The following is a 23308-nucleotide window of genomic DNA, read 5'->3' as shown; positions in this document are numbered from 1 at the left end:
AAAGCACTGTTCTAAGCGCTGGGGAGGTTACAAGGTGATCAGGTTATCCCACGGGGGGCTCACAGTTTGAATCCCCATTTTACAGATGAGGTAACTGAGGCACAGAGAAGTTAAGTGAGTTGCCCAGTCACACAGCTGACAGTTGGCAGAGCCAGGATTTGAACCCATGACCTCTGACTCCAAATCAATGAATCAATCAATCGTATTTATTGAGCGCTTACTGTGTGCAGAGCACTGTACTAAGCGCTTGGGAAATACAAGTTGGCAACATATAGAGACAGTCCCTACCCAACAGTGGGCTCCAAAGCCCGTGCTCTTTCCACTGAGCCACGCTGCTTCTCACTGAGCACTTACCGTGTGGAGGGCACTGTACTAAGCGGTTGGGAGAGGACAACACAACAACATACCGGGCACAGTCCCTGCCCACAATCAGCTTACGCTCTAGAGGACGAGAGTGATTTTAAGGTGAGGAGAATGCTTTGGTAGCATCCGTCCAACCTCCTCCCACCCATGTCTGGTTTCAGAGCCCTGACGGGGACACGGAAGACGCGAGAAATAATTTAATGGTGGAAGAATGCTGTCTGCAAGAGGAGGTGTCACAGCCGACACTCGTAATTCGGGAAATGCCCCATGGGGACGGGATCAGGCAGCGAGAGAAGAGACGAGAAAGATGTGGGAGGGAGTACAGTACGCAGGGAGAGGAAAGGTAGAGAGGGTGAATATGAATTGGAGATCAAAATTGATTTCAAAACATCTACCTTCCTCTTTCTCCTTGGCAGGCATAGGAATCAGAATAATTATCATGGGATCTATTCCCTGTGCCCTCTCAGTACACTTGTGAAAAAGCCAGCTGTGTCGTCAGGCTGGGGGATCACCTCAAGCAATTGACTCAAGGAGAGATCCTTCCTTCTATTCTGGCGCAACCACCAAAAGGCTGAAAAAAAATCCCCCCTTCGATAGTGGATGGGTGACAGTTGGAGCCGGCTACTCCATTCCGGCTGCCACACATTCCTGCCCCAGAGAAGCAGATCAACATAACAATAATAATATTTAAAAACAACAACAACTGTGTTTGTTAAGCACTTACTATGTCCCAGGCATTGTACTAAGCGCTGGGGTAGAAACAAGCAAATCGGGTTGGACACAGTCTCTGTCCTATGTGGGGCTCACAGTCTCAGTCCCCATTTTACAGATGAGGTAACAGGCACAGAGAAGTGAAGTAACTAGCCCATGGTCACAAAGCTGACAAATGGTGGAGCCGGATTAGCACTTGGTAAGCACTTACTGCGTGCCAAGCATCCTATTAAGCGCTGGGGTAGATACAAGACCAACAGGTCCCACGTGGGACTCACAGTCTAAGGAGGAGGGAGCAAAGGTATTGAATCCCCATTTTGAAGATGAGGGAACTGAGGTACAGAGAAGTGAAATGACTTGCCCAAGCCCCGCAGCAGACAAGTGGCGGAGCCAGGATTAGAACCCAGATCTACCGACTCCCAAGCTCGGGCTCCTTCTAGTGCTTAGAGCAGCGCTCCAGTGCGTACAACAGTGCTTGGCATACAGTATGTGCTTAACAAATATCATCATTATTATTATTTCCACTAGACCACGCGGCTTCCCCTACGGCTCCTTCAAATGGCTTCACCTTCATCTGCAGATATCCAATATATTCCCCTGCCCCGAAAAAAAAAACAATTAGCTCCATTCAAATGAATCAAACGAGCCAAAAATGGCTCAAAAATACCACAGATGGATTTAAGGGCAAGCGATGGTGCAAGAGAGGGCTGAGAGGTTGCTGGGAATGGCTTTGCTTTAACAAGCAGAATTAGAGAATATCCGTCCTGGTCCGTGAGTCGGTTTTGGGGTCATATGATCCACACATTGGTGTGAGAAGATTCAGGGAAGGAAGAAACAGATGTACCCATGCATACGCTACCATCCGAGGCTTGATGCTGTCGATGCTTCTAAGCCTCTGCCTCACTTGACTGAAACATAGAGGACTTGGTGTTTCTTTGGGGTTTTGCCCACTATACAGCATTTAATACGATACGTAGCAATGAATGGCAAGTAGGTATACGGCATCTTGTCAGTAGCAGTTTCAGACCACCAGCCTGGGAGTCGGAAGGACCTGGGTCCTAATCCCGGCTCCGTCACTTGTCTGCTGTGTGACCTTGGGCAAGTCACTTTGCTTCTCTGGGCCTCAGCTGCCTCATCGGTGAAATGGGGGTTTAAGATTGTGAGCCCCGTGTGGGACTGGATTGTGTCCAATCTGATTAGCCTGTATCTACCCCAGCGCTTCATACAGTGCCTGGCACATACTAAACTCTTGAACACCGAAAAGAAAAAGTAGAGTACGAATAAGAATCTATATCAAAAAATGCCTGCCAAGGTGTTGTCGTCAAACCATTTGCCCCTAACTCATTAAATCCCTCTGAATCGACTGTTACCAACTGCATTTTCCATTACATGGTGGTCTTCAAATGCATAACTATGTTAGTGCAGAAATGAATCTTTTAGACTGTGAGCCCACTGTTGGGTAGGGACTGTCTCTATATGTTGCCAATCTGTACTTCCCAAGCGCTTAGTACAGTGCTCTGCACATAGTAAGTGCTCAATAAATACAATTGATGATGACGAATGTAGAATCACCAGATCTCAGCAACGAGGAGACACAAAGACCCTCCCTACTTCCCCTTTCCTCCGACTCCCTGCCTTGGGGAAAGGCTGATACAGCACTGAACTTGAATTATGCAATGCATTACCAGTTTATTCTTTCAACACCGAGGCAGTTCAAATTGAGAACAGGTCACGTCATTCTCCCACTACACAATCCTGCACAAGGTGGTCATTCACTTACTTTGTTTTTCATTAGTCCTTTCCAACTCCCACTCATGTACGTATTTTTTTACTCTATTTATTTATTTATTTTATTTGTACATACCTATTCTATTTATTTTATTTTGTTAGTATGTTTGGTTTTGTTCTCTGTCTCCCCCTTTTAGACTGTGAGCCCACTGTTGGGTAGGGACTGTCTCTATATGTTGCCAATTTGTACTTCCCAAGCGCTTAGTACAGTGCTCTGCACATAGTAAGCGCTCAATAAATACGATTGATGATGATGATGTTTTCTACTGGTCTTTAGGCACACCCTTTCCTTCCCAGAGGGATGACTTTACAAATAATCTTGCTCACTGTTATACATTCAGGCAGGGGTTCTGCATTACGTTTCCTAGCCAACTGCCACTAGAGCTAGTAGACATCTTCACATTTACCATCTTCCCCATTGACATTCAGCTTCGGGGTTTTTTTACGATATGTGTCAGACACTGTACAAAGCGCTGGGGTAGATACAAGATAATCAAATTGGACACAGTCCCTGTCCTAAATCAGGCTCACAGTTTTAACCCCCATTTTACAGATGAGGAATTGGGGCACGGAAGTGAAGTGACTTGCCCAGGGTCACGTAGCAAACAAGTGGCAAGGCCGGGATTAGACCCTAGGTCCCCTGACTCTCGGGCCCGTGCTTTTTCCACTACGTCAAGGTGCTTCCTGATCAAATTCCAATTGTCGTTTTTAAATTATTCATTCACTCATTCAATCGTATTTATTGAGCGCTTACTGTGTGCAGAGCACTGGACTGAGCGCTTGGGAAGTACAAGTTGGCAACATATACAGACGGTCCCTACCTAACAACGGGCTCACAGTCTAGAAGGGGGAGACAGGCAACAAAACAAAACATATTAACAAAATAAAATAAATAGAATAGTAAATATGTACAGGTAAAATAGAGTAATTAATCTGTACAAACATAGATACAGGTGCTGTGGGGAGGGGAAGGAGGTAGGGCGGGGGGGGATGGGGAGGGGGAGAGGAAGGAGGGGGCTCAGTGTAGGAAGGCCTCCTGGAGGAGGTGAGCTCTCCGTAGGGATTTGAAGGGAGGAAGAGAGCGAGCTTGGCGGAGGGGCAGAGGGATTGGGGGCATTCCGGGCCCGGGGGAGGACGTGGGCCGGGGGTCAATGGCGGGACAGGCGAGAACGAGGTCTAACGGTGAGGAGATTAGCGGCAGAGGAGCGGAGGGTGCGGGCTGGGCTGGAGAAGGACAGAAGGGAGGGGAGGTAGGAGGGGGAGAGGTGATGGACAGCCTTGAAGCCGAGAGTGAGGAGTTTTTGCCTGATGCGTAGGTTGACTGGTAGCCACTGGAGATTTTTGAGGAGGGGAGTAACATGCCCAGAGCGTTTCTGCACAGAGATGATCCGGGCAGCAGCGTGAAGTATAAGAGAGATGGACGGAGTTATCATTTCTTAAGTTCGGCACGAGAAGCAGAAAGATAAGCAATTTTATCCCAGCTGTGCTACTGGATGCCTAAGGGTCTTGATCCACCTAAAAGATGGTTAACAGCTTATACTTCTTTTAAAGAAAATAATAATACCTTGTTTGTATACAGCACTTTTATTTCTCCTCACTCTGAACTGGAACTCCTTCCCTCTCCAGATGAGACAGACACCCTATCTCCCCACTTTCAAAGCCTTGTTTAAAGAATACATCCTCCGAGAGGACCCCATGTTGGATCTAATAATAATAATAATAATAATGGTATTTGTTACACATTTAATATGTGCCAGGAACTGTACTAAGCACTGGGGTGGAGATGATCAAATCGGCTTGGACGCAGTCCCTGTCCCACACAGGGCTTACAGTCTCAATCCCCATTTTACAGATGAGGAAACTGAAGCACAGAGAAGCCAAGTGACTTGCCTAAAGTCACACAGCAGACAACTGGCGGAGCCGGGATTAGAACTCATGACCTTCCGACTCCAAGGCCCGTGGTCTATCCACTAAGCCACGCTGCTGCTAGACAGAACCGCCTTGTCGGAAGGACGTTTCCTAATTCTGCCGCTGCCTTCTGTCCACGGCACTTAAGCGAAGACACGCATCCTGGCAAAGATAAATATAATTGGCTTAGCACTTACTTCAGTGTCCTGTACACTCTAAGTACTTCACATTACTTGAATAATGAATGATTAAATAAATAAATGAATGATGATTTATGAATAAACACCCGCAATACGTCAGGTGGTGGGAGATCCCAGAAAAGGACTGACTCTAAACAACCCCCCAGCACTGTGGAGGAGAGAGCCAGAAAAATGGGAAAATAATGCAGCCCGGCCTCTCGGGAAGAGGAAGGGAAGAGTGGAAACATCTGGAATAAACCCTCATGAGACCAGTGAGCCCAGAAAGGATCCCCTTGGACACTGCTTTCTTGCGTGATGGGCCGACCATCGGCTCTCAGTGGAGTCAGGAAGCATTGTTTTAATTATAACAGAGAAGCAGCGTGGCTTAATGGATAGCACACAGGCCTGGGGGGGTCACAAGGACCTGGGTTCTAATCCTGGCTTCACAGCCAGTTGTTGAGCAGGGACCGTGTCTATATGGTGCCAACTTGTACTTCCCAAGCGCTTAGTACAATGCCCTGCTCACAGTAAGCACTCAATAAATACGACTGAATGAATGAATGTGTCTGCTGTGTGACCGGGGGAAAGTCACTTCACTTCCTCTGTGCCTCAGTTCCCTCATCCGTAAAATGGGGATTCAGACCGTGAGTCCCACGTGGGACGGGGGCTGTGTCCAACCTGAATTGCTTGTAGCCACCTCAGTGCTTAATACAGTGCCCGGCATATTGTAAGCACTTAACAAATTCCACAATTATTATTATTATCATTCATTTGTAAACAGGATGCCAAAAAGAGTCCTTCCAGTACATAACCAATTTCACTTTAATCACAAAGTCATTGGCATTTATTATACTTAAATGCTTGGGAGTGTTAAAGTGAAGTACAAATTCCAGTTCATAAATCCCACAGAGAACACTCCTAGTGCCATCCAAGGACACATTAGCTCTGTCTGCCTGCCTCTGAAGCTCAGGGGATGATAACCTAACGTATTTTTTGGCCGAAAATATTAACTGAATAGAGCAAACTAGGGATAGGGAAAGGGCTTTTATACATTCACAAAAGGGAAACCGTCAATAAAGGGTGGGTCGTTATTTCAAGAGAAGAACCCCTCTCGGCACTCCAGGTGACATCCCGAGGAATGGCCACGGATGAAACAGGCATTTAAAAGAAAAATACACTTCAGCACGCCTGCTCATCACTATTTTCCTGTCGCTTCTGCGACAGATTTGCGGCTTTTCACCATTCGCGGCGCTCCAGGGAGTGTCATAATACAGGCTGTTTCTGCCCGAGTCCTTCTCCCTTTCTAATTATTTTCAGAAATCCTTGTGTGCTCTCTGCCACGCTCCATAAGTCACCCTTGTATCGTTCCACTCTATTTCAAAAACAGACCAATAACCGTTGCTCCACTCCTGAATTAACTGTTTTAATAACAGTTCGACTGAAAAAAAAAAAAAGGGCTGCGCTCGGATGGAAGAAATGGCTTTTCTCTGGGGAACAGCTTTTGAGGTAATGAATCCTACCGTCAGACTCCTATTCGGAACTCAAAAATTACAGACTTCCAGGTTTAGAAATGGAGAAAAGAAAATCAATCTAATCCTTTGTTGAAACTCACTCTCTAATTTATTTTAATATCAAGACACCAAGTCGTGTCAAGTGACACCCAATACTGCTCCACGCCGCACAGAGGAAAAGAAAAAAAATCTCCAAAAATAGCTTTTTCCCGTAGGTCGGAACGGATGTTACCTAGCAATAAATAGCAAAAACTCAGATCACATCTGAAAGCTTTAGGCTAAAAAGGGCTTTTAAGAAGAAAAGTCTCTTTCTGGAAACAAAAATCAAGCCGGTGCCTGTCCTGTGACAGCTAGATACCTTTCCCTCCCTTTCCCCAGCCCTAATTCATTCATTCATTCATTCAATCGCATTTATTGAGCGCTTACTGTGTGCAGAGCACTGTACTAAGTGCTTGGGAAGTCCAAGTTGGCAAAAATCTGCCAAAGCAGCTTGTTGGCCTGGAAGATGACAGCAGCTGTAGGTGATGTCTTTATTGTCTGGGTGACACTGCTCTCTTCTCTGGGCAAGGGGCTCGAAAAGCTACCCACTCCTCTTTACGTATTTAACTCAGCCACGGGCTAACATGGGAATGAAATCTGATCTCGGACAGCATCATCTTTGAACAAAAACATCATCTTCCCCACTGTCTAGACTGGAAGCTCATTGTGGGCAGGAAATGTGTCTGCTTATTATTGCATTGTATTCTCCCAAGTGCTTACTACAGTGCTCTGCAGGCAATAAGTGCTCAATAAACACAACTGAATGAATGAATGAATGAGTGAACAAATGATGGTTATATAGACATCTGATCCAGGCGGATAATCGTTTTAGGACAATGTTGTAGCTGCCTAAGATACTACCAATACTTATTCTCCATTTAGAAGTCTCCTAGATCTGGGGAAGCGGGGTTCAGAAAAAAAAAGGGGAGCCTTATTTCTTGGGAACACTGTTGTTCAGTACTAAACAGTGTTCCAGGCCACCATCTAGATTTCTGAATCCAAACGGGAAGTTCCTTTGGCCCGAAACACACTACACGAGCTCAGTAAGAGCCATCATGACATTTCGGAAGAAGTTTGACGTTTCCCATCGATAGCACGGAATGCCATTTAAGCACTGGAGGGTAAAGGCAGCCAGCAGTGGGATGGCAAGTTTGACTCGAGGTGTGGGGGGAATTACTGTCATCCATCCTTCAGTTATATTACCTGAAGCTGAAAAATCCAAGTGAGCTGTACAATATTTTTGCCAGATATTACTTCCCCTCTGAATTCTGGGTGGTGAGAGAAAAACATTAAAATTTACCTGTGGGTGACGGAAGTACAAACGCCGTTTCTCCCACGAAAAGAATGGATTCTCTAAAGCTTTCCCAGTGGAGCTTTGAAAATCATGGCATTCATTCATTCAATTGTACTTATTGAGCGCTTACTGGGTGCAGGGCATCGTACTAAGTGCTTGGGAGAATAAAACATAAGTAGACACACTCCCTACCCACAACAAGCTTATAGTCTGGAGGGGGAGAGACACCTCCCCTGCACATGATCCCCTTGTTTATGCTCTTCCCTATGCCTGAAACATCCTTCCATCAATCATTCAATGGTATTTATTGAGCACCCGCTGGGTACAGAGTACTGCGCTAACCACGTGGGAGAGTATAATACAGCGTTAATAGACAGTTCCCAGAACTCACTATGAGGCAAGCGCTGGGGTAGACAGAAGACAACTAGATAAGATGTTCCGCAAGTTCGACCCAGGACTCACAACCTAAGAGGGAGCATAGATATCCTACCCCCATTTTACAGAGGAGGAAACTGAGGCTCAAAGAGTCGGACGGACTTGCCCATTGTTACACAGCAGGCCAGGCACAGATCTGAGACTAGAAGCCGCAGTCTTTCATTCAACCTTGACTGCATCCCTTGACTATGTCTTCACTCCCTTGCAGAACTCATTCGCTTCCACGACGCCAACGATCATCCGAACGCAGATGATTCCCAAATCCACTATTCCCAAATCCACCTGTCCAGTCCTGATCTCTCTCCTCTGCCGACTCACGTTTCCCTGCATACTACTTCTATATCATTCTGTATCCCTCCCCGGAGCTCGGAATGAGCTCACTAAATCCCGCTCCAATCAATCAAGGGTATTTATTGAGTGCTTACTGCATGTAGACCAATTCATTCGTTCATTCAAATGGATTTATTGAGTGCTTACTGTGTGCACAGCACTTTACTAAGCACTTGGGAGAGTATGCTATAACAACAGATACAGTCCCTGACCACAACGAGCTCTATGCACTGTACTAAGTGCATGGGAGAGTACGAAATAACAGTCGGTAGACATGTTCCCTGCCCACAACAAGCTTACAGGCTAGAGGGGGAAGATGTAGATTAATATAAATTAGAAATATAGGCGCTGTGGGGCTGTGAGGGGGGATGCATATAGGCAGCAAGTCAGGGCGACGCAGAAGGGAGTGGGAAAAAAGGAAAAGAGGGCTTAGTAGGGAAAGGTCTCTTGGAGGAGATGTGCCTTCAATAAGGCTTTGAAGGTGGGGGGAGTAATTGTCTGTTGGATATGAGGAGGGAGGCCCTCCATTTACTATATATGCATATTTAGATGGTCTGTCATTGAGCAGTTGAATTTTTTTAAGACTCCTTTCTTCACCAAGGTTAGGCTTTTGAGATCTATGCTTCCTACCCAAGAATCTCAAGAAGCCATCGGGAGCCGGAATGGAAATGGCCTGTCAAGTCGTGACAATATTTCCGGTAAACACTGAGTACGGCATCGTATAGTGTGGAACATGGGAGATTTCCCTCCCGCCCACCCCAAACTGCTTCCACGATAGGAAACGGGGGTTTCTAAGCCAAAGACGGAATAAGTAGTTAAAAAAAATAGCAGCAGGGGCACACGCAAAACCTGCTACCCCCTTCTCTCCCACCAAAGCACTCAGAAAATGACTCACAAAGTTTTTGACTCTGAAAGGGGAAGAATTCTTGAGGAGACACAAAAGTTTGCACATTACTCTGAGCAGGGGAGAGAGGAGGGGTGGAAGGAGATGCTTTTGGTAGTGGAACGTCACTTTCGTTCACTCAATCGATCGATGGTATTTTTTGAGCACTTATTGGGTGCAGACCACTGTACTAAGCGCTTGGGAGAGCTTTCTGAGAATCGTGTTGGAAGGCAGGATATTTTTATTTGGAGATGGGGAAAAGGATGCTGAAATATATTTTGTGGCTTCCTGGGAATTTTAACCGGCAGATTGTAGAGAGTCCAGGCTAAAGAACACGTAGTGGAAAGAGCCTGGAGCTGGGAGTCAGAGGGAGCTGGGTTCTAACCCCAGTTCTGCCACTTAGCTGCTGTGTGACTTTGGGCAAGTCACTTCACTTCTCTATGCTTCAGTTCCCTCATCTGTAAAATGGGGATTAAGACCGTGAGCTCCACGTGGGACAACCTGATTACCTTGTATCTCCCCAGTACCTGGCACATACGAAGCACTTAACAAATACCATCGCTATTATTAGCTTCCATCTACCCCAGTGCTTACTAGAGTGCCTGAAACACAGTAAGCACTTAACAGATGCTATTTTTTTAAAAAAAATCTCTGGCAACACACAGAAGACAGCACCGGGATCTGAATATTTCTGAGAAGAGGGATCCGTCATCACAAATGGGGTGGCCTCAGCTGCGGAAGCCAACCGGGCACCTGTGGGAGGGTGGCCCCTCTTTGCTTTCGGACTTCCAGCTGTCCCTTCTCCTGCCTAGCCCCGCAAGATGTCTTCGGCCGGTCCTGATCAACAGCACTGACCAAGAGCCTGCTTGCCCAGAGGCGGCAGAAGGCTGGCTGCGTTTTCACAAAACTGACAAATACGGCAAGATAATAGTAACAATAATAATAATAATAATACTTGTTAAGCACTTACTATGTGCCAAGCACTGTACTAAGCGCTAATCAGTTGGACACAGTCCCTGTCCCACATGGGGCTCTCACTCGGGAACTCACTACCAACACAACCGAGTGTTGTGTTGAACTCTCCTAAGCACCTAGTAGAGTGCTCTACACCCATTAACTGCTCAATAAATACCACTGGACGGGGACTGCCTCCAACCGGATTAGCCTGTATCGACCCCAGCGCTTAGAACAGTGCTTGACACAAAGTAAGTGCTTAACCAACACCATCATTATTATTATTACGATGATGATGATATCCTAAGCAACTTAATGATGACGGAAGAATCCATCACCAACCGCTTCTACTGTTTGCCAATGGCTCCAAGAACTGAGGACACTAGAAGTAAAAAAAGATCTTCCCTGCCCTGGAGGAGCTTACAATCTAATGGAGGCACCTTAGTTTGTATCCACCCCAGCGCTTAGTACAGTGCCTGGCACAAAGTAAGCGCTGAGCAATACCACAATTATTACTGTTGTTGTTACTAAGTGGAATCAGACTGTCCAATATGTAATCGATAAAGGAGAAGGGGGATAGAGACACATCATCATCATCATCAATCGTATTTATTGAGCGCTTACTATGTGCAGAGCACTGTACTAAGCGCTTGGGAAGTACAAATTGGCAACATATAGAGACAGTCCCTACCCAACAGTGGGCTCACAGTCTAAAAGGGGGAGACAGAGAACAAAACCAAACACACTAACAAAATAAAATGAATAGAATAGATATGTACGAATAAAATGAATAAATAAATAGAGTAATAAATATGTACAAACACCCCAAGAGAGCAATTCAATAAATGAACGAACAGGTGCTGGAGCAGTTGACGGAGAGTACACTAGCTTGAGAGGAACAGAGTGTGCGAGCTGGGTTGGAGCGGGACAGGAGCACGGTTCCGTAGGAGGGGGAGAGCTGTTTGAGGTCACTCGAGCTGATGCTGGGGAGTTTCTGTTTGAAGCAGAGCGGGACGGGTGAGCGGAGGGGGTTTTTGAGGACCGGGGAGACGTGCGCATAATGCTGGCTTTAAGCTGCTGTTGAGATTTAAACTTTGCTGTACTCAAAATGGAGCCCGACCACATTCCACCTGAATGAGCTGAGTTCCCACACTCTCTTCTGCAAGAGGCTCTGACTGCACCGCAACATAAGGCGGAGAAAGCCCACACGCACACACATACATCCTGCAGGTGTACGGCTAAATCAAGTGCGAGTTAGTCGTTGGCAAATAAAAATATTCCTCCAGCACAGAGCGTCAGTGTTGACCGAGTTTGCGTGAAAGAGCCGCGTACCTGCCCGATCTCTGAAAGTGGTACAGGTTGCCACCGTCACTTTATCTCTTCGGGGTACAGAAATGGACGGGAACGAGCGATGATATCTCATTCTACCCTGCCGACTGCGTCTTTGGTTTCTGCCAGTCTGTAGCTGTCTTTCACGGGACGGATGCTGGGCCGATGTCCTACTCGCTGACGTGAACTGCGGCTCCATTTCAAAGCGAAAATCCGGCCAGCCCCTCCTCACTTTGAAAAGTGTGTTCACCGTCAACCCAGGAAGGCTAGGTACCAGCTCTGACCACACGTACTGACACATTAGGCAGTATCTGATTCACGCGACTGACCCTGATTTCAAGAAAACTCTCTTTCGGTTGTTGTTGTTATTATTATTATTATTGTGGTACTTGCTAAGCGCTTATTCTGCGGCAAGCACTACTTTAAGCGGTGGGATAGATACAAGGTAATCAGGTTGGACCCAGTCCCTGTCCCATATGGGCCTCAGGGTTTAAGGGGCCAGAAACTTCACACAAAAACTTTGGGAATCAAGCCATCAGTCAATTCATGGTATTTATTAGGCGCTTACTGTGTGCCGAGCACTGCACTAAGCGCTTGGGAGAGTACAATAGGACAGAAATGGTAAACACGCTGCCTGTCCACAATGAGCTGACAGTCTGGGGGGGACAGACAGTTGAATTAATCAGGACTTTGGGGCTCGTGGTGGGGTGCGTCCTGAGTACAGACCCTAGTTCATGGGTGAAACAGAAGGGAGAGGGAGGTCAGACAGTCAACTGATCAGTCGTATTTACTGAGTGCTTACTGTGTGCAGAGCACTGTACCAAGCACTTGGAAGAGGGCAATATAACAAAGAGAAAGGACGGCTGTTATTATTAATAAGGCTTTGAAGGTGAGGAGCGTGGTGGTCTGTCGCGATGGGGGACTGAGTGCCAGTTCAGAGGGAGGAGGTGGGCAAGGGGGTCGACCTGTATATATGTTTGTACATATTTATTACTCTATTTATTTTACCTGTACATATCTATTCTATTCATTTTATTTTGTTAGTATGTTTGGTTTTGTTCTCTTTCTCCCCCTTTTAGACTGTGAGCCCACTGTTGGGTAGGGACTGCCTCTATATGTTGCCAACTTGTACTTCCCAAGCGCTTAGTACAGTGCTCTGCACACAGTAAGCGTTCAATAAATACGATTGATTGATTGACGGAGAGATAGATGGGACCGAGGTATGGGGGTAGTTCGGCGGTGGTGAAGCCAAAAGGGAGGGCTGGGTTGGAGTAGTAAATCAGCGAGGGGCTGTGCCGATTGAGTGCTTTAAAGCTAATGCTAAGGAGTTTCTGTTTGATAGAAAGGTTGATAGAGGTTCTTGAGGGGTGGAGACACATGAAGTGAATATTTTTTGTAGAAAAACCAGCTGGGCAACCAAGTAAAATACAATGGGGAAAGGATTGTCTCTATTTGTTGCCGAATTGTACTTTCCAAGCGCTTAGTACAGTGCTCTGCACACAGTAAGCGCTCAGTAAATACGATTGAATGAATGAATGAAAGGCTTACATCAGAGCGCTAGACAGCAGCAAAACAGACCAGAGCTCTGGCCACTGCTAACGAAAATTCAACCTCCCTGCAAAATCCAAGATCTGCCGGTTTCTCAGTCCGTCAAGGGTATTTACTGAGCACTTTCTGTGTGCAGAGCACTGTACCAAGCGCTTGGGAGGTTATGAGCTGACAATAGACAGATTCCCTGCCCACAGCGAGCTTCCGGTCAATGACGGGGATGGTCGGTGGAGCAGAAGCAATCAATCGGATTCCTTCCTCTTCCCCGCCGGACTGAAGCAATCGATCGATTAAGGGTTATTTACTGAGTGCTTACTCAGTAGAGCACTGAACTAAGTGCTCGGCAGAGTTGAGAAGCAGTGTGGCTCGGTGGAAAGAGCATGGGCTTTGGAGTCAGAGGTAATGGGTTCAAATCCTGGCTCCGCCAATTGTCAGCTGTGTGACTTTGGGCAAGTCACTTCACTTCTCTGGGCCTCAGTTACCTCATCTGTAAAATGGGGATTAAGACTGTGAGCCCCCTGTGAGACAACCTGATCATCTTGTAGCCTCCCCAGCACTTAGAACAGTGCTTCGCACATAGTAAGCACTTAATAAATGTCATCATAATAATAATAATAACAACATTAATATATTATTATTATATTATTATTTATATAACATATAATTTATTATATATTAATATTAATAATATTATACTATTGATAACTATTATTATAGTTGAGAGCCACAATCCCTGCCCACAAAGAGTTTATGGTCTAGAAACAAGCGCTGTATGGTCAGATCAGTGCTTCAGCTTATTACACTGGAGGTCAGTCAGTCAGTCAAGCACATTTATTGAGCACCTACTGCTTGCAGAACACTGCACTAACCTTCGGGAAAGTCCAATACGACAATAAACAGGAACATCCCCTGCCCACAACGAGTTTACAGCCTAGACTCTTATGTGCCCCTTCCTTCCTCTCCCCCTCGTCCCCCTCTCCATTCCCCCCATCTTACCTCCTTCCCTTCCCCACAGCACCTGTATAGATGTATATATGGTTGTACATATTTATTACTCTATTTATTTATTTATTTTACTTGTACATATCTATTCTATTTATTTTATTAGTATGTTTGGTTTTGTTCTCTGTCTCCCCCTTTTAGACTGTGAGCCCACTGTTGGGTAGGGACTGTCTCTATATGTTGCCAATTTGTACTTCCCAAGTGCTTAATACAGTGCTCTGCACATAGTAAGCGCTCAATACGATTGATGATGATGATGTGCATACTTGTCCTTTATATTAATGTCCACCTCCCCCTCTAGACTGTAAACTCGTTGTGGCCAGGGAATGCGTCTATTGATTACTCTACTGGACTCTCCCAAGCGCTTACTACAGTGCCCTGCACACAGTTAGCGCTCGATAAATACGACTGAACATATATCGTATAGAGGGACGCAATGGACGGTGGGGAAGCAGGAGTCCCAACGTCTTGCTGATCGCCTTGCGACTCAACAGAAGGTGTGCCTCAAAATCTGTGACTCGGTCAGCGGGGAATTGTCACATTCTGAAACTGACTCCTGGTGGCTCACGCGTACAATCAATCAATCAATCGCATTTATTGAGCGCTTACTATGTGCAGAGCACTGTACTAAGCGCTTGGGAAGTACAGATTGGCAACACATAGAGACAGTCCCTACCCAACAGTGGGCTCACAGTCTAAAAGGGGGAGACAGAGAACAGAACCAAACATACCAACAAAATAAAATAAATAGGATAGAAATGTACAAGTAAAATAAATAAATAAATAAATAGAGTAATAAATATGTACGACCATATATACATATATACAGGTGCTGTGGGGAAGGGAAGGAGGTAAGATGGGGGGATGGAGAGGGGGACGAGGGGGAGAGCACACAAAGCCATGATTTGGGTGCTCTGATCCTCTAGCCTCTACAGTGCAAACTCACGGGTGGCTGGGGAACGAGTTACACTCAACTCTCTCAAGCGCTTAGCCCAGTGGGCTGCACACGGTAAGCGCTCAAATACCACGATGGACTGACCTGCTCTGACTGGTGTCCACCCCCGTACCGGGCCCGGTGTTTGGCATCATTAGATAATAACGCTGAATAAATGTCGTAATCACGACTGCTATTTTGCATCACTTGAGGTTGACTTAGCCCTATCGACAAACCATAACAGGGAAGCAGTTTGGCCTAGTTTATAGAACACAAGCCTGGAAGTCAGGAGGACTTGGGTTCTAATATCCTGGCTCCGCCGTTTGTCTGCTGTGATGCCCTGGGCAAGTCACTTCACTTCTCCGGGCCTCGGTGACCTCACCTGTAAAATGGAGATTAAGACTGTGGAACAGGGGCAGTGCCCAACCTGATGAGCTTGTAATCTACCCCAGGGCTTAGTACAGTGCCTGGCACATAGTAGACGCTTAACACCATAAAAAAACCCAACAAAACAAAGCCTAATTCTATAGTATCGTGCCTGGGCAAAAAAGGTGACCATGGAAACGCCCCAATTTCATCCTTCAACACGCACAGGTCCATGTGGCTATTCCCGAACCAAATGCATAGACTCTATAAGCTGTCCCTCCTCCGCATTGCATAGTACTGCGTTCTAACGGTCCGCTTTACGCAATATTGCCCAAGTGCTCACTCGGAGATAACAACTCAGCCAAGGGCATTTTGAGTTACACATCACCCTTCCTCGCTTCCTCAAACCAGGCAGCATCTTGACTCAGTCTGTCAGTCGCTTGTACTTACTGAGCGCTTACCGGGTGCACAACTCTGAACTAAGCGCTTGGGAATGTACAATATAACAACAGAATAACCATTTCCCATACCACAGCATTTATGTACATATCTGTAATTTATTTATTTATATTTCTGTATTTTAATGTCTGCATCCTCCTCTGGACTGTAAGCCCTTCGTGGGCAGGGAATGAGTCTGTTTACTGTTGTATCGTACTCTCCCGAGCGCTTAGGCCAGCACTCTGCAAACAGTAAGTGCTCAATAAATACAGCTGAATGAACAGACACATTCCCTGCCCACAACAAGCTTACAAGTACAGTACAGTTATTGGAGCCCATTTTAATTTAATGTGGGCAGAGCTCAAAGAGTCCCCCTACTCTGAAGGCTCCTTGAGGGCAGGACTTGTTAATACCTACCCTTTGGTAATGTTTTCTTCTGAACGCTTAGTAGAGTGCTTTGCGCATAATAAGCACTGAATAAATACCATATGTTGGTTGATAAGGGAGGACAACTCTTCCCAAGAACCTCACCTGGCTCCTTTTTTTTTTTAAATTGGTTATTTTGGTTTGTCAGATTTTGTAATTGACTGTCTTTTGGTTTCCACCGTTCCTGTGCTATGCTCTGTATTTATCCCAGTCAGATTGTGAGCACTTTTTATTATTTCCTATGGAAAACTATACTTTGCTTAGGTCTTTACATAAGTTCTGTGTTCATGATAACGATGAAGAGGAGCATAAGACACAGAGAATACATTGAAAATGCATGAGACTCTGCTCTTAGCAGAATTAAAAATGCCTAAGGAAATACATGTCCCTGAATGCAGGAGAGAATAAGTTTCATCAAAAAGAAGACCAAACGGCACCCTCAAATTCAAATCTCCTCGTGATAAATCTATAACCAAAAAAATTCACCAGCAGGTAGAAGTGAAGGACGCCTTCTGTCAGGGTTTAGAGGAGGAACCGAACACGTTTCAATTAGCTTTTGTGACTCAACTCGGGAGTTCAACTAATTTAAGAATCTACCTCCTATCCCTTGAAGTTACTTGTGGGTCGCAGGGAGGCGGGATAGAGTTTGCAGTTCTCTGAACCTCTTGGCAGCAAAGCAGATGTACTCAACACATCCCCTATCCTCCAATTTGGCCACCCTCGGACCGGAGTTGGCAAAAATAAGAGTAGAGAGAATCACCACGCCTACACCAAGCAGGCCTGCAAATCAGCTGGCAAAACAGAACGAGGCAGCGCTGAAAGCAAGCTGGAAGTCGGTACAAACCGCTGAACGCATCCACATTGGCTAGAACAGAGACCGTGCCACGTAAAATGTATTTATATCTTTCTATCTGCAACGATGAGCAGATTGACACAGGTCTCTCCGTCACCTGCTCAGTCAGCTCTGTAAATTCAAAAGCAGCAGCAGCAGCCTGCGAGGTCTTTTTTCCTTCCCCCCACCACAGCTTCCTGCTTCCTACAGCTCTGTTTGCTATCTGCAAAATCTGAAGGTCTGAGTTTCTGTTGCATTTTAAGTACAGTTTCAAAGCCTCGTTTTGGTTCTGCTGCGCATTTCCTTACCCAAAACGGGGGCAAATACTGTAGCTTACCTTTCGATGAGTCCTCCTCCTACTTATTTATCGCTTTCAGTGGACCTAATGATGTGTCTGTCAGGTTGTAAGGGTGGGGAGGTTAATTAGGAGTTACCTCATCTGTAAAATGGGGATTAAGACTGTGAGCCCTGTGTGAATCAGAGATTGGGTCCAACCTGATTATCTTGTCTGTTTACCCTAGCATTTAGTACAGTGCCTGCCACATAATGGCTTCAGAGCAGTTCATCACCTTACCCCCTCCTACCTCACCTCGCTTCTCTCCTTCTACAACTCAGCCTGCACACTCCGCTCCTCTGGTGCCGCTAACCTTCTCACTGTTTTTAGACTGTGAGCCCACTTTTTAGACTGTGAGCCCACTGTTGGGTAGGGACTGTCTCTATATGTTGCCAATTTGTACTTCCCAAGCGCTTAGTACAGTGCTCTGCACATAGTAAGCGCTCAATAAATACGATTGATGATGATGATGGCCCTTTTTCTCACCTGTTTTGCTACCAACCCCTGGTCCATGTCCTACCTCTGGCCTGGAACATTCTCCCTTCTCAAACCTGCCAGACAATGACTCTCCCCCACTCAAAGCCTTACTGAAGGCCCATCTCCTCCAAGAGGCCTTCCCAGGCTAAGTCCCACTTTTCCTCATCTCCCACTCCCTTCTGCATCGCCCTGACTTGCTCCCTTTGCTCACCACCCCACAGCACTTAGGTATATATCTGTCATTTTATTTCATTTATAATGATGTCTGTTTATTTGTACCGCTGTGTCTCTGTCTCCCCTCTAGACTGTGAACTCATTGTGGGCAGGGATTGTCTCTTTATTGCTGTATTGTACTTTCCCAAGCGCTTAGTACAGTGCTCTGCACAGAGTAAGCCCACAATAAATACGACTGACTGACTGACTGAATGAATGAACATAGTAAATACTTAACAAATACCTTAAAGAAAAAGGATCTCATTACTTGATTACCTGAGGGAACGTCGACTCTAATACTGTCTAATCCTGTCTCTCCCCTCTTCAATCCATACTTCACGCCGCTGCCCGGATTGTCTTTGTCCAGAAACACTCTGGGCATGTTACTCCCCTCCTCAAAAATCTCCAGTGGCTACCAATCAACCTATGCATCAGGCAGAAACTCCTCACCCTCGGCTTCAAGGCTGTCCATCCCCTCGCCCCCTCCTACCTCACCTCCCTCCTGTCCTTCTCCAGCCCAGCCCGCACCCTCCGCTCCTCCGCCGCTAATCTCCTCACCGTTAGGCCTCGTTCTCGCCTGTCCCGCCGTCGACCCCCGGCCCACGTCCTTCCCCGGGCCTGGAATGCCCTCCCTCCGCACACCCGCCAAGCTGGCTCTCTTCCTCCCTTCAAGGCCCTACTGAGAGCTCAACTCCTCCAGGAAGCCTTCCCAGACTGAGCCCCCTTCTCCCTCTCCCCCTCCTCCCCCTCTCCATCCCACCCGCCTTACCTCCTTCCTCTCCCCACAGCACCTGTATATATGTATTTATGTTTGTATGTATTTATTACTCTATTTTATTTGTACATATTTATTCTATTTATTTTATTTTGTTAATATGTTTTGTTTTGTTCTCTGTCTCCCTCTTCTAGACTGTGAGCCCACTGTTGGGTAGGGACTGTCTCTAGATGTTACCAACTTGTACTTCTCAAGCGCTTAGTACAGTGCTCTGCACACAGTAACCGCTCAATAAATACGATTGAATGAATGAATGAATGAATGAATTACCTGAGGGAACGTCGACTCTAATACCATTTAAGTACCCTCACGATCCAAATAGCTTCTAAGAAAGGACCCATAATGTCCCTGAGCCCAACTTCCATTTCCGGCTCTCTCTCTTCAACTCATGCCATGCAATAAAAGGCAACCTGTGTCACCAAACAACGCAGAGGGCCGAAAGGAAATCTCACTGTGGGCAAAGAATGTGTTTATTGTTGAACTGCACTCTTCCAAGAGCTTAGCACAGTGCTCTGCACACAGAGCACACAGTAAGCTCTCAATAAATACGATTGACTGACAATCCATGACCCAAAGCAAGGCAGAGAACCTGACAGACAGAGCAATCTTGAGTCCTTCAGGCCCCTGGGTGCTCTTTCAGGGGCCACAACCCACTAACTCAATCGTATTCTCCCAAGCTCTTAGTATAGTGCTCTGTGGAGAGAAAGCGATCAATAAATAGTAACTGCGGGTGGGGTTTTTGTTAAGCGCTTACCGTGGGCCAGCTGCTTTTTTTTAAAATGGTGTTTGTTGAGCACTTACTATGCGCCAGAAGCCTATGAAGCACTGGGGTAGATACTAGCTAATCAGGTTGGACCCAGTCCCTGTCCCACATAGGACTTCCAGTCTTAATCCCCATTTTACAGATGAGGGAACTGAGGCGCAGAGAGCTGAGGCGACTTGCCCAAGGTCACACAGCACACAAGTGGCAGAGCCAGTACTTGAACCCAGGCCCTTCTGACGCCCAGGCCCGTGATCTAGACACTAGGCCATGCTGATTCCCTTGGATGCCCTTTAATCAATCTATCCCAGCACTTAGCACAGTGCCTGGCACATAGTAAGTGCTTAACAAATACCATTAAAAGAAAAACACCCACACACGAAAAAACAAACAAAAAAAACCCCTCTTCCAGCAGAGAAAGAGCACGAATCATTAGCATGGCTTACTGGAAAGAGCCCAGGCCTGGGTGTCAGAGACCTTGGATTCTAATCTGACACCGACACCTGTCTGCCGTGTGACCTTGGGCCAAATCACTTGACTTCTCAGTGCCCCAGTTTCCACATTTGTAAAAGAGGGATTCAAGACCTGTTGTCTTCACTACTTAGACTGTAGGCCCTATGTGAGATAGGGATTGCATCGAACTCACTATCTTGTATCTTAAAACAGCATTTGGCACATCGTAAGTGCTTAGCAAAAACCATTATTACCACTATTGTTATAGCTTTTCTATAGAAGAAATTAATACTTTGCAATTTCCATTTTTGAGAGTTCTGTGTCCGTTGTACTTTAAGTGACGGAGGGAAGAGTGCGGTAGGAAGATGGATGAAAGAGTTCATTTTATTGATATTCTGAATACAGTGGAGAGGGCTTGTGGAGAAATTCCCAAATTCATAGAACCCTCTAAATGCAAAAAAAATACATTTCATCACACACATTTCAACAAGACGTTGCCAAGCCATAATGACATCATTTCTTAATATTTTCCATGGTGTCAAACATCCCAGCTTTTTCCCCATGTCAACCCCATGCGAGCCTGGAGCTGGGTCTGACCTGATTGTACTGAATCAACCCAAGTGCTTGGCACAGACCACAATTATTATTACACATCATGTTTAGCACATAGTATATGCCTAAATATCACAGTTATTATCCTTCAAGGCACAATTAAGGTCCCATCTTCTCCAAGAGGACTTCCCAGATTAAGCTCTCTTTTCCCCAGCTTGCTCTCCCTTCTGTGTCATGTATGGACTTGGATCTGTTTTTGGATCGTGTATGGATTTGCTTGTTTCACTTGTTCTGATGTGTGTATATATATATATATACACATATATATATATATACACACATCATATATATATAGAATTAGATATATATAAGATATATATCTAATATATGATATTAGATATTATATAATATCTATAATTCTATATATAGATATTAGATTCTCTATATATATCTAATTCTATATATATAGATGCTATTGATGCCTGTTTACTTGTTTTGATATCTGTCTCCCCTATTCTAGACTTTGAGCCCGCTGTGGTCAGGAATTTTCTCTCTTTACTGCAGAATTGTACTTTCCAAGCGCTTAGTACAGTGCTCTGCACACAGTAAGTGCTCAATAAATAAGACTGAATGAATGAATGACCTCTGGAGATCAGATATTCACCCCAACTCCAACCCGCAGCAATTATGGACATATCTTTAACTTATAGATTATAAATTCCTTGCCGACTCATATTGATGTCTGTCTTTCCCTCTAGACTTGTAAGCTCATTAGGGGCAGGGGATGTAATAGAGAAGCAATGTGGCTTAGAGGACAGAGCACGTGCTTGGGAGTCGGAAGGTCCTGAGTTCAACATCTGGCTCTGCCCGTGTCTGCTGTGTGACCTTGGGTGAGTCACTGAATTCTCTGGGCCTCAGTTAACTCATCTCTTAAATGGGGAGTAAGATTGTGAGCCCCACGCGGGGAGACCTGATGAACTTGCGTGACACGTAGTAAGCGCTTAACAAGTACCATGATTATTAGTATCTGCCAACTCTGTTGTAGCATCCTCTCCTGAGTGCTTAGTAAAGTAAGCGCTCAGTGGATACCACTGATGGATTGATTTAATTTTTTTTCCCCATCGATCACTTCAGTACAGCCCGCAGGAACGGTCCGCCACGCTCCCCCAAACCACGCGTCCCCCTCGAGCCACCTCCCGCGGGTCGAACGCCCAAGACACGAGATGGGTTTCACTTTGTACTCACTCTTACAAAGTTGTCAGGGAACAAACCTCTTCTGCCTTTGACCTGTCCTTCCCACCAGCCTCCATCCTCCTTCCTGATGTTGGTGATGATATCACCCACGCTGATTGTCAGCTCATCTTCGTGTTGAGCCTTATAGTCAAATTCCACTATCGCCTCCACTGCAATGGAAACAGAAAGCAGCGACGATTAAGGTCACTCGTTCACTCAATCGCATTTATTGAGCACTTACTGTGTGCCGAGCACTGTACTAAGCCCTTGGGAGAGTACAAGATAACAACAAACAGACACACTCCTGCCCACAACAAGATCAGAGCCGAGAGCGTTACAGGCGAGGATGATTAAGTGCAACCTCCCACCCCAGTCCCCAGAACCCCAAACCCTCCCTGCGAATCATCAGAATGAACACACCTATACAAAACTAGTAGATTTTGGTTAACCCAAAGGATTCTCTCAAATAACCACAGAATTACATATTGCGGTCAGGTAGGACCAGAGAGAATTGTTAAGGCTGGGTCAGATGTGACCAAGCAGGAGGTTGAAGAACAGAGAGGACCGAAGGAACAAAGAAGCAGTGTGGCCCAGTGGAAAGAAAACGGTCCTGGGAGGTAGAGGACCTGGGTTCTAGTCCCAGCACCACCCCTTGTCCGCTGAGTGATCTCTTGCAAGTCACTTCACTTCTCCAGACCTCAGTTACTTCATCTGTAAACTGGGCGTTAGATTGTGAGCCCCATCTGGGACAGGGACCGTGTCCACCCAGATTAGCTTGTATCTACCACAGCCTCAGTAAAGTGCTCGGCACATACTGAGCGCTTAACAAATGCTATTTTTTTTTTAGAAAAACAAAAGTACTTTGAATCTTCCCTAATGCTAGCTAGATTAGATTTGCGCTTCTATGATGAAACATCACCATGAAACAGAGCTATATAGCCACTCTTGGGCTGGCAACAGAGCTCAGGGGTCTTTTGCCTGACACAAATGCAACCGTTCTCCCTGTCACCTTTGCACATAATAGGCGTTTAACAAATACCACCACTATTTTACAGATGAGGTCACGGGGGCCCAGAGAAGTGAAGTGACTTGGCTAAAGGCACACCGCAGACAGGTGGTGGAGCCTGGATTAGACGCCATGACCTTCTCCCAGGCCCGTGCTCTATCCAGTTGGCCACGCTGCTTCTCAGCCACCTCACCTCACCACCAACCCCTCACCCACATCCTCCCTCTTCCTATCT

At 46.0% G+C, this 23308-nt stretch overlaps 1 protein-coding gene across 3 annotated transcripts in view; it reads right to left on the bottom strand.

Annotated features, from left to right (window-relative positions):
- The window catches only part of SH3KBP1 (SH3 domain containing kinase binding protein 1), a 158013-nt gene extending 135781 nt beyond the window's left edge, over positions 1 to 22232 (bottom strand). For all 3 annotated transcript variants that reach the window (XM_038757000.1, XM_038757002.1, XM_038757001.1), the window contains exon 1: positions 22106 to 22232. In XM_038757000.1, the coding sequence (XP_038612928.1) occupies positions 22106 to 22144 (39 nt within the window). In that variant the 5' untranslated portion in view covers positions 22145 to 22232. The remainder of the gene's footprint in view (positions 1 to 22105) is intronic.
- Between the last annotated feature and the right edge of the window lie 1076 nt (positions 22233 to 23308).

Source organism: Tachyglossus aculeatus, chromosome 15 (assembly GCF_015852505.1).
Source record: "Tachyglossus aculeatus isolate mTacAcu1 chromosome 15, mTacAcu1.pri, whole genome shotgun sequence".
NCBI classification, from domain to species: domain Eukaryota; kingdom Metazoa; phylum Chordata; class Mammalia; order Monotremata; family Tachyglossidae; genus Tachyglossus; species Tachyglossus aculeatus.
This window is presented reverse-complemented; position numbering and strand designations above follow the sequence as displayed.